This window comes from Condylura cristata, unplaced genomic scaffold (assembly GCF_000260355.1).
Source record: "Condylura cristata isolate star-nosed mole 26May11 unplaced genomic scaffold, ConCri1.0 scaffold00017, whole genome shotgun sequence".
Lineage (NCBI taxonomy): Eukaryota > Metazoa > Chordata > Mammalia > Eulipotyphla > Talpidae > Condylura > Condylura cristata.
Genome location: NW_004567118.1, coordinates 13,216,052 through 13,227,707, shown reverse-complemented (window position 1 = coordinate 13,227,707; position 11,656 = coordinate 13,216,052). Strand labels below are relative to the sequence as shown.

Genomic DNA, 11,656 nt, shown 5'->3' with positions numbered 1-11,656 from the left:
CCGTGCGGGTCGGGAGACGCTGTCGCCGGCCGCGGGCATAGGCAGGCACTGCTGCCGGGCGGCGCGGCGTCGCCGCTCCCAAGTTTCTCCTCCTGCTTCTCCCTCCGCGGCGACCCCGGGGGTGCTGTCCGCGTTCTTGGACTGAAGGATGGGTCCGTGTTGACTGGGGGGAAGGGGGTGGCGCCCCTTCTAGTCGAGAGACAGGCATGGTGTGCAGGGGGGCGCGCGTCAGCGACGTGCAGAGGTGAAGGGTCCCGCCCTTGATTGGGTCGGGGATGACCTGGGTGGCCCCTCCTAGTCCATCAGCCTGGGGTTTGGGAGCCAACAACTTCCTTTGGAAAATACACAGAGGAGGCCCACGAAGACCGCCTGCCTCTCCAAGCGGGATGACAGGCTTGGGCCTCCTTCCCACTGCCTGGCAAGTGGAACCCCCGAGCCCTGCCCACAGTGCCCTCTGCCCAGGGACCCCTGATTGAAGGAAGCCAAGCCCATCATCCTGCCCACTAGATCCTTCTGCCTTTGAGGCAGGAAGCACAGGGAAGCAGTCCTTCTGCTGCATCCAATATTCTCCCCGCCCCCCTGTCTCCCCCCCCCCCCTGGCCCCCCCCCCCCCCAGGTCCCTCTGCAGTGGTGGGGGTGGGGGGAACTCATTCCTGCCACCTGCCTGCAGTGGAAGGAGAAACAGTATCCTCAGGCAGCAGCTAGTCTTCCTGGAGGACCCCATGTAGGAAGTTTTGATGTTTGGTGACGAGGATGCCACTTCTGCCGTTGCTGCCAGAGCTTGCTACAAAAACATTGTGCTTGTGTCAGGGTCTCTGGGCCCCACGCCAGCCTCTCCTCCCAGGCTAGAAGCCCCCTGGTCTTTGACTTCTGCATTGGGAAGTACAGGCTGTTTACAGCAGATCTGTGACCAGCCTGTGGGGCAGGATGTTGGCTGTGGGCAGCTTCCAGAAGGGAGCCCCCTGGGCCCCGTGGAATCAGAAGCTTCCAGGTCTGAAAAGGCCAAATTTTTGGGCTCTTGTCTCTCAAGCTGTGACCAGGCAGAAACCCAAGTCTTGGCCAGGAAGTCTTGGTGACCCTGGACCTTCCACAAAGGGGGATTCCTAGGAGAGGCCAAGTGATGCCTGCCTCTATTTCTGCCTCCCTCCTGACACCACATGGGGATGGACAGACTGTTCCAGGGATGGAAGCCTGGGGACTTGGGGGGTACTGATTTTCTTTAGTGCCAAGCCCAGCAGGGACCAAGAGGGGCTTTTTCTGCCACACACTAAGTTGGGTTCAGCTGAGGTCTTGGTGCTTTCAACTTGGCTAAGGCCACCCTGTTCCTTTCTAGTGAAAGACACCCCAACACCACCAGAGTCCTCAGCCTCTAGCTGCAGTATCCCAGCTCTTTGGAGATCAGTGGGAGAGCTCCCCAGCCCAGGAGTTGGGGGTGAGGGGAGTGGTGTTAATTTGCATGGGAAAAGAATGACAGGCCAACAACCATCCTGTAGCTTAAGATGCACCATTTCTCCTTAGACTCAAAGCAGCTTGAAGTATGTCATCTGGAGGCTTTCTCTCCTCAGCCTTCTTGGGATGCAAGGCCATCATGAATGAACTTTAGGCGCTGAAATTAAGATACTATTCACAACCACAAAGGGTGTTTCTGGCCAAACCAGAAACACCAGCCTCTGACTCCCAGTCAAGTGCTCTATTGCATACTCACAGCCAGACCCCTCAATTTGTCTGGCCCCTAATGGGAGCCTCTGAGATGTCAACCTTCCATTGTCCTGAACAGTTGCCTTCAGAGACCAAGTCTTAGCTGCTCCCCGCTGACTATCTGGGAGTAGTGGGGTGATGGAAGTGATACAGGTCCCCATGAGTCAGAGGCCAGGTATAACCTGAGCAAAGCCGACTGTTTCTCTGGGCTCTTTGCAGATAAATCTATGTGTAGGGTTATGAAGACAGTGGGGTCCTCTGCTTTGGAAAAGGTGACAGCCTTTCCCAGGGGATTAGAAGACAACCCACCATTCTTCAGCACTGCTTAAAGTTAAGATGAAAAAGATGGGAGTCTTCTAAGGTGAAAGAGTGGTGTCTTCTGGGTGATTGTCACCATATACTCATAGGCCAGGTCACCTTGGGGATAGCCCACAACTCTTAGACCTCAGTGTCCTTGGGAGTTAATAGAAAAGACTGAGTGGATGAAGAGCCTGTGCTGCAGACAGACAGGAGGTTGGTGCTGTGCCCACCAGGGTAGGCGGCAGGCAGCTGCACGGGGCAGCCAATCAGAGGAGGAGGGGACTGCAGAGAAACCAGTGATCCTGTTGCAGCTGAGCTGTCCTTGGATGGTGGGAGCCAGGGGAGGGGGGAGAGGGTAGGGAAGGACATTCCACAGGCTTTTTTGGCCCCTGACAGAGACAGGGGTCAGAGAGAAAGGGAAAAGAGCAATCCAGGAAGCCGATCACAACAAGAGCATCGAGACGAGGCTGTTTCTGTATGTGAGGACATTGAGAGATAAAATTAGACCTAGGGCTTGCCGAAGGGAGTCTGAAGCTTGGGACATGGACCATCCACTGGGACTGGAAGGCAGTTCTGTCCCTGAGGACAGGACCCAAGTCGGGGTAAGGTCTGCTCTGGGAGGTGGGTCTTCCCCCTGCCTTGGCTGGGATCAGGGCTCAAAGTCAGAAAATTACTTGGTCACTGGCCCAGCTAGGGACCAGGATGGGACAGATAGGAGGTGAGAACCCTGGCTTCCTGACTTTTTGTCTAGAACCCCTGTAACTCCCTCCATGCTGTGAGCAGCTGGGGTAGGCAGAGAGAATGGTGCTGGGTTCCTAGTTGCTCTGCTGGGAGATGGTGGGAACTCGGGGTCCCACCTCTGCTTTTTGTCTTGCTGAACCTCTGCTTAGTGTCCATGGGGGAAACCAGCCAGAGCAGTCTTCTCTCTCCTACATTTAGCCTGACCCCAGATCAGTGCTGGGGCACTGTGGGGTTGTGCAGAGAGGCAGGATTTCCTGGAATTGCCAGACTCTTTAGCTACCAGAAAACAAGACCTGTTATCTCCACCCCTCCAGCTTCATCCCTTCTCTATTGACACAATCATCCAAGCTAGGGTACTTGAGAGTGAAAAGGACACAGTCGTTATACTAGGACAACAAACATAAATTGGGTTTATGATCACCCTTCTGGACCCCACAAATAGGTGTGAGAAGTCTCATAGGTCAGACATGCCTCAGGACAGTGTCTGGTCACTAAGTCTGCACATACTGGTTCTAGTTTCAGGCTAAAGAGCTTTCTTTGCTGTGCTGTATCCAGATGAGCCCTGGAGACCATGGTTATAAGCAGGTGTGAGGTCTTGACAGCTCTTTCTCTTTGTAACTTTTAAAAAAAGATTTATTTATGTATGCATACAGAGCTGGGGTACAGGCCAGAGGTACGGGAGGTTGAGAAGATTCACCAGAGACAGAATGGGGAACAGAACAGGCAGATGTACTGAAATACACTGCTGAAGAGAACAAGGGGTGGGTCAGGGAATCTAATTTGTGCTACAGTGGCTGTGGTAGCTTCATAGTGCTGTGCTTTAATCTGTTGCACACCAGGGAGGGCCCAACTTGACAGCTCTCAATCCCTCCTCTCTGGCAGAAACCTGGCAATGTGCTAGTCCTGCAAAAAATAGGCACCTGCTAGGAGACATTGGCCATCTTATCTCTCTTCATTGTTGCTGGGATTCTGCACGGGTCTGGAGTAGCCGCCACCCCACCAATGCCCAGAGGGCGAGTCAGCTATGATGCTGGGCCTTGTCCATTGTCTGGGGTGGCACGTGGGTATTGTAAGGCAGAGCTGAGCCCAGCACTGCCAGGCACTCCACAAAGAAGGCTGGCCCCTGAGGAGCGAAGAAGCTTTAGGGTTTAGAGCCAGGGGTGAGCGGCCTCTCTTCTACACTAGAATTAGGGTGGAATAGTTCTTTACAGAGGAGCCAAGAATTCTGTCTCCTACTCCCTGTTCAGGCCAGACCCCCTCTGCACTGCTGCCTGAAGGCTAGTTTCAGGCAAGGTGCTGCTGAAGGGTCCTTCCCTCTGTCCCTCACAGTTGGGGGCCCAGTCATCCTTCCTTCAAGCCTCCCTGAACTCTTCCAGAGCCAACGTACCTCCATCCTCCCTTACCTGGCTCCTCTCAGCTCCCTTCTACCCAGTCTCAGCAAATACAGGCAGGTTTACCTTCCTCTCCTGAGACCCAGAGTCTGGCTCTGGTGTGGCTCAGTGTCTGGGATTAGTGGGAGTCAGGTATACTGAGCTTTGGGTAGTGGGCACTCCCAGCAGAAGCTGCTCCTTAGTCCCGCAGCTTACTAACCCAGTGACTGGTGGCAAAGAGCCCCTGCTAGCTCTTGATTTACCTGGATCTGGCACTCCCTTTCTCCCTCAACTTCCCTCCAGCCCTTACCCCATTCTGACTCTCCCTGATGCCTGAGCCACTTTCTCCTTTCAACTCTAATGCCTGTCTGCTCCCCCTCACTCAGTCTGGCTTGCTGGCTTTTGGGGCAGTCTCCAGTTAGCTTGACCAGGCCCCCAGATAGGACAGTCTCAACAAGCCCCCTTTAGAGAGGGAGTATCTGGACTGGAACTACTCAGCTCCCAAGAGCAGTTGCCAGAACTTTAGGGGCTGCTTAGGGCTGCTCCTGGATGCTGAGGTCTCTCCTGGCATCTGGAACTGAGGAGGCTAGTGAGTAGGTGAGGGAGGGATGGTGAACACTTGCTCCAGCTTGGCTGCTAGTGCAGTTTCTTTCCTTTCTAACCACAAGTGCTTTCCTCTCTCTCCCTCCTGCCTTTTCCTGTCTTCCTCCTTTTTCTTCCACCCACCTACCCATACACTCCCCGAATCCCCAACCCCCAGATCGATCACTTCCTGGAGGACACCGATGATGCAGAACTGAACAAGTTTGTGAAGGATTTCCCAGGAAACGAGAGCTGCCACCAACCAGAGGCCAAGACCTGGGAGTCCAGACCCCAAATCCTGGAACCAAGGCCCCAGACCCCGGACCTCTGCCAGGATGACCTGGAGTTCAGACCCCCCTCCTGGCCCCAGTCCTCTGACAACCAGCAGAACTTCTCTGCCCCAGCCCCTCTCAGCCCTTCAGCCCGGCCCCGAAGTCCATGGGGCAAACTCGATCCTTATGACTCCTCTGAGGTAGAGCCTCAGTTCTGCCTTTACCCTTCAGTGGACTTGTGCAAGAAGACCCAGGGAGGGAACAGAGAGCCTGAGTGGGGTGTGTGTGTTTGTGTGTACTGTGTCAGTCCCCAGGTACATTAGACACTGATGTTACATCAGCAGGGGCCTGAGCCCCGCTGGTGGCAGAGGGAACCTCAAAGGAGTTATGCACTGCAGCTATAAGACTGGGACAAGGACTAGGAGGGAGGGAGAAGCTGCTGCTGAGTCCTGAGACCACCCTCTCACCCTGCTGCACTCTGCCTCTCATCCACTAGGATGACAAGGAGTACGTGGGCTTTGCGACTCTCCCCAATCAAGTCCACCGAAAGTCCGTGAAGAAAGGCTTTGACTTCACCCTCATGGTGGCAGGTACAACGGGCAGGATGGGGCTGGGCTGGATAGGAGGTGTTTTATGTGGAGAGAATGTGGTTGGGAGAAGGGTGTATGGTTTGGGGAGGAAAAAGCAACAAGTGGCTGTGCCTTTTTGCAGAATAACCAGGAGCCATTTGTTGTCTTAATGTTTACATATGTAGGGTAATGAAGTTGTGCAAAAAACACTTGACCAGTACTTTTCTAGTATTTCCCTTTGTGACCCCAGACAATCTTTTACACTCTGTGAGCCTCATTCAAATGACACGGCTGGATAAACTGTTCTCTGTGTTTCCTTCCAGCTCTAAGTGTTTGGTTAATCTTTTTCCAACTAGATAAGAAAGCAGCTCCCTCAGCCCAGCTCACCCTGCCCACCTTGGTCTAGTGGAGTTGCTGCTGGACTATAGATTGTATGTTCTGATTCAGTGCCTCTGTCCTTTCTCCCTTGTCAGGAGAATCTGGCCTGGGGAAATCAACCCTTGTCAACAGCCTCTTCCTCACTGATCTGTACCGAGACCGGAAACTCCTCAGTGCTGAAGGTAAGGAAAGGAGAGGAACAAGAGGGAAGGCAGGCAGACTTGATTTGAAATCAAACTCTTTTCAGAGTCTGGGAGTGTGGACTGCCCAGTATTTAGGAAACTATGGCTTCCTAGACAGACAGCATCTCTCCATACGCCTATCTGGCCTGGCAGCCCACCAGCCAGCTCCCTAAAGATTTGGGTGCTGAAGCAGGGCAGGGACCAAGAATCCCACTCTCTGAGTGAGTCTCTGACCCCCAAAGGATTTCAGGAATCCAAGAAAAGAGCCGAGAGCAGAGAAGAGGCTGGGGCCAGAGCCAACAGCCACCGGCATTTCCTGTGTTGGGAAATGTACTCCTTGCTAGTTCCCAGAGAACAGGCCCCCCCAGCAGCTTGAGGGTGAGAAGGGGTGGGGGGGGCAGTGTGGATGAGTGAGGCAGTCTGGGCAGCAAAGCTAGTTAGGGTGGATGGTTTGTCCTGACTGGGCAGATTCTCGCCCTGGCCCTGGCCTCAGTTTCCCCCTTCTTTAGAGCGGATCACACAAACGGTGGAGATCACTAAACATGCAGTGGACATAGAAGAGAAGGGCGTGAGACTCCGGCTCACCATTGTGGACACACCAGGTTTTGGGGATGCAGTCAACAACACAGAGTGGTATGTCTGCCCAAGCACAGCCTCGGCCCTCCCACCTTCTCCCCTTCCATACACAGATGCACACATAGGTGCAGATACTTCCAGAATTGTCAGGAGGAAGAGATTTGTGACCTTTAGTTTGTCTCCCTTACTGGACAGCTGTTTCCACTGTAAAGTGAGAGGGAAAGCATTGGAATAGGTGAAACAGACAATCTGTACTGTTCCTTCTGGCTCTGACCTATAATTCTTTAATGGGGATGAGGAGACAGATAAGAATAAAGGGTACATCAAAAGGGGAACATGAAAATGTATACCACAGTAGGTGGGCAATAAATGTCACCTTCTCTCCTTCCTTTCACCTGAAACATTTTAGGAGTATCTTATTAAGTGGGGTATGAGTACATGGCAGGAGGAATGAAGAGGAAAAAAGAAACAACAAAGGGAAAAAGGGTTTTGCTTAAGCTCCAGGGACAGCAGAAAAGAAAAGGTGGCTTTGCCAACCCTGACTCTTTCCCTCCAGAAACTGGAGGATATTTAGAGAATGGCCAGATCTAAGTTGAGTAGACTAGGAGGAGAATAGATGATAAAGACAGGAGAAAAGTTAGGTAGAGTAGTGCTGAAAAGTCCTAGACTGAGGATTCAAACCTTGGCTAGTAGTCAGTAGCTTCGTGATCTTGAGCAAATGATTGTTATTTCTTCAGTTGAAAAATACCAGCTCTTACCACTTCACTGGGTTGATCTGAAAATCATCCAGTATGATTTGGGTAGATGTACATAGAAAACTGGAAAGACTGTTTGCATTACACTTACAAGTTTTAAGAACCACAGGATAATGCATAATAAAAATGGGGAAACCCCCTATTTAAAATTATTAAGAATTTTAAGACAGTCACAGCAAAGACCCTGAGTGTAGAGCCCTATACCGGTGGCACGCCCATCAAGCCTACCCTGGTAACTGCTTCACATTAGACCCTTGCATCCCTTTCTGTGCTCTGAACCCCCATCACATGTTTATCATACAACATGTGACTTTTAGCTCAGCATATGGTTCATCTTTATAGTCTTAAGGCTTGGGTCTTAAGAGATACGGGAGGGCGTCTCTTACATTCTTGCCCCTGCATTGGGCTACTACATTGGTCCTCATTAATATTCCTGATGGATCGAGGTAGGCTCCATGTCATCATCACCCTTCCTGCTCTGGGAATATGTCTCAGCAAACTGGGCTTCTCCTGAAACTCTAGACCAACCAGCACCTGGTTCCACTGTGGCAATTACCCCTCCCCTGCCCCTTTCTGTCTGTTTACTTGCCTGCTCTTATCTTCACAATCACCATACTTTCATTTGTCTGGCACCTCATAGCTTACAGTGTGCTCTCATAGAAACTCATTTAATCAATCGGCAAAAATCTAATGAACACGTTATGGTATTTTAAGGGCTGCAGAACAAGTTTGAATGATTTTTGTTCCCCAGAGGCTTATTGTCTAGTGCTGGTGGGGTAGGGGGTTGGGGGACAGCTCTTTTTTGACATTTGTGTCAGTTAGGTAACAAGTTAGTAAAAGGATGAGGCAGCATAGTGGCAAATACAGAGCTAGGAATCATATGGCTTCAGGTGGCCAAATTGATCTGGATTAAGTTACAGCTGCTCTGGATTTAGGTTTTTCATCTATAAAATGAGTGGTGATGCTCATAATGTCCAACTATCAGGGCACCAAGATTAAAATAATTTAAAAAATGTATATACACGTACGTATGTTCAAGCTATAAATAAGAATCTCAGTTTTCAAATCTGTCTCATGCATTTATCTGCCTACCTACCACCTACCTGACTGTGTGGTGAAGAGAAAGGAGGGTGAGCAGTAGGTACTGGTGTAGTCAAAGGAGACTTTGTGGAAGAGATGGTCCTTGACTATAGCCTGAAGGATGGGAGTGGGTTTGGAGAGGGTGGAACCAAGTGAAGGTTGTGAACTTGACACGGCTGCCCTGGCTTCCAAGATGTTCACCTGCACTTTGTTACATCTTGCTTTGTTTCGTCACTGGCCCTTTTCTGTTCATCAAACGAAGTCTGGCTTTTATCAAGGCACCCCTGTCCCCCGCTGATGATGGAGTAAGCAAGTTGTGGGATAACAGTGTCTTGAAAACACTGCTCAGGGTATGGGCTACTTCTCTGCCATCCCAGAGCTCACCAGACAGACCCCACTCCCAATGTCTCTGCTTGTCTGTCCCTGTTCCAGCTGGAGGCCTGTAGCAGAATACATCGATGAGCAGTTTGAGCAGTATTTCCGAGATGAGAGTGGCCTAAACCGCAAGAACATCCAAGACAACAGGGTGCACTGCTGCCTGTACTTCATCTCGCCCTTCGGCCATGGGTATGGTCTGAGCCTGAGGCCCTGACACCACTGGTGCTGCCAAGGGAGCAGGCCGAGAGCATCAGGGGTAGGCTGCCACTCGCCCATGGTCACAGATTCCCGTTCCCCAGGCTCCGGCCCTTGGATGTTGAATTCATGAAGGCCCTGCATCAGCGGGTCAACATCGTGCCTATCTTGGCTAAGGCGGACACACTGACACCTCCTGAAGTGGAACGCAAGAAACGCAAAGTGAGGGAAGCTAATAGTGGGAAGGGAGGGAAGGGAGCAGATGGGCTTCTGGAAAGGATGGGGTCCCCAGAACTGTGGGCCCCTCATGTGTTTGCCAGATCCGGGAGGAGATTGAGCACTTTGGAATCAAGGTCTACCAGTTCCCAGACTGTGACTCTGATGAGGATGAGGACTTCAAATTACAGGACCAAGCCCTAAAGGTGGGGCCACCCGAGGGCATCCCTTTCCTGTCTTGTTTCTCCCGGGCAGAAGAGGGAAGTAGTGTTCTCCTAGAGGCTGGACTATGGGGTGGAGAAGAGTCTGGCCTCTTAGATTGCAGCAGAGATTAAAATACAGGTAGAAAGGAACAGGTGAGAATGGGCACCCCTAACTTCTTCCAGGAAAGCATCCCATTTGCTGTAATTGGCAGCAACACTGTGGTGGAGGCCAGAGGGCGGCGAGTTCGGGGCCGGCTCTACCCATGGGGCATCGTGGAAGGTAAAGCACTGAGCTCTGACTGGCATATCTTGTAGCCCTCAGTGACTCTCCCTACCTGTGCCCCTGGCTGATTCCTAGCCTTGCTATGCAGTGGAAAACCCAGGGCACTGCGACTTCGTGAAGCTGAGGACAATGCTGGTGCGTACCCACATGCAGGACCTGAAGGATGTGACTCGGGAGACACATTATGAGAACTACCGGGCACAGTGCATCCAGAGCATGACCCGCCTGGTGGTGAAGGAACGGAATCGCAAGTATGGTCAGAAGCCAGGAGAGAGCTGGCAGTGGGGGGAATCCCAAGCACAGCCTGGGGTGAGACCAAGCCCTTCCTTTGTTCTTCTGTAGGCTCTGGCCTCAAACCAAGCAGGTGCTGGGGTCCCCCTAGCCTTACTACCCCCCTTCCCCCTTTCCCTCAGCAAACTGACTCGAGAGAGTGGTACCGACTTCCCTATTCCTGCTGTCCCACCAGGGACAGATCCAGAAACCGAGAGGCTGATCCGAGAGAAAGATGAGGAGGTGAGAGCAGTAGGGGGGTAGTAGGGTTTACAGTCTAGAAGACCCGTGTTTGATCATCCTCAGTATCTCCTGATTTGGGAATAGGAAGCCCCTTGGCCCTGGTGCATATATAGGCCCTTTGGTGGATAATTGGTTCTACCCAGGGTCTCCATCATGTGAACCTTAGGGCTACCAAGGCTCTTCTCAAGGGATTAAAGCTTGGGGGCACTTCCTTAACATTATAGGACTTACAGAAAGGCCCTATTTTAACACATGTGCCTGTTCCAGTTGCGGCGGATGCAGGAGATGCTACACAAAATCCAAAGACAGATGAAGGAGACCCATTAGCTGGCTTTCAGCCTTGGATATTTAAATATTTTGTTCATCTGCCCATGCCGGCCCTCCCAGCACCAGCTCTGCTCAGGCCCCAGTAGCTACTGCCACTTCGCCTTACATCCCTGCTGCCTCCCCAGAGACTCAGAGGAAATAAAGTCTAACAAATATATAGGTGGCTTCTGGTGTCACTGTATCTTTACCATCTCCTGGAGACCAAGAACATCATAGGACCCAGTTTTAAAAGGCTGCTGAAGGAGGGTGCTGGTTTCTGGGTTTTAGTAGAGAAGAGTGGGGGGGAAAGTTTCTTCCATGACAGGGTTCGGTCCCTCACTCAAATCTAGTCTGTCCTCTCCATCTCAACTGATTAATCCTGCCTGTATTACCTAGACCTGAATCTCTTCATCTTTCCCACATACAATACTTTTTTAACTCTATAGCACTTTGGACCTGATATCTACTTTGGGAAAACATGATGTTAACTGTATGCAGCCTCCTGACTTCCTGTTTTCCCTGAGTTGGGGAAATGGATGTGCAGAATTACTCTTCACTCTAGAAAACCTGTGATAAGAGCACTGAACAAATAGTCCCTGTAACTACCAAACACTATAGTAAATGTTGGGGGTGAACAGTTCAACAGTTGTCTTGGAGTTCAACATTCACTTCACAAATATTAAACATCTACTAGGTTCTAGGCTTGAGTTAAAAGTGAATACAGGCAAGGTTCCTGCCTTCCTAGACCTTACCGTGGCAAAACTTTCAGTCCTCTGTTAACAGATACGGAAGACACTCTAGCGCTGGGCATGGTGTTAAAACATCCCGGTCCACTCCCCACTCCCAAACTCAGGCTAAGGGTAGAGAACCTGAATTAATCGGTCACCATTTTTATCATGTGATATCGCGGAGCCAAGGCGCCCCCCAGCGGCTACCCCTCAACCTGCTGCCTGCTTTGACTCTCGAGCCGGGAGAGGAGGGGAGGGGCAGAGAGGCGGGTCCCCCAGAAAGTCCCATTCCTTACTCCCTTGAGAGCCTAGGAAAAGCCAGTATCTAATC

The 11,656-nt window shown here is 51.5% G+C and overlaps 1 protein-coding gene across 2 annotated transcripts; it reads left to right on the top strand.

Moving 5' to 3' along the window:
- The first annotated feature begins 4,875 nt into the window (after positions 1-4,875).
- Positions 4,876-10,775, top strand: SEPT4 (septin 4). 2 transcript variants are annotated; one of them, XM_012726538.1, is made up of 11 exons: positions 4,876-5,163; positions 5,460-5,553; positions 6,006-6,092; positions 6,602-6,725; positions 8,936-9,070; positions 9,181-9,298; positions 9,397-9,498; positions 9,679-9,775; positions 9,867-10,034; positions 10,245-10,291; positions 10,559-10,775. In XM_012726538.1, exons 2-11 carry the CDS (start codon positions 5,544-5,546, stop codon positions 10,616-10,618), a joined length of 948 nt encoding a protein of 315 aa, XP_012581992.1. In that variant the 5' UTR covers positions 4,876-5,163; positions 5,460-5,543; the 3' UTR covers positions 10,619-10,775. The 2 variants fall into 2 exon arrangements, with proteins under 2 accessions (XP_012581992.1, XP_012581993.1); XM_012726539.1 differs by lacking the exon at positions 10,559-10,775 and having other exon boundaries at positions 10,192-10,284.
- Positions 10,776-11,656: the final 881 nt, after the last annotated feature.

What these genes read in the sequence shown, in the direction of transcription:
- SEPT4 (XM_012726538.1), top strand. An exon ending in ATCTCGCCCTTCGGCCATGG is followed by an intron (nt 9,071 to 9,180) that starts GTATGGTCTGAG and finishes CCCGTTCCCCAG; the next exon opens with GCTCCGGCCCTTGGATGTTG. An exon ending in CCCATGGGGCATCGTGGAAG is followed by an intron (nt 9,776 to 9,866) that starts GTAAAGCACTGA and finishes CTTGCTATGCAG; the next exon opens with TGGAAAACCCAGGGCACTGC.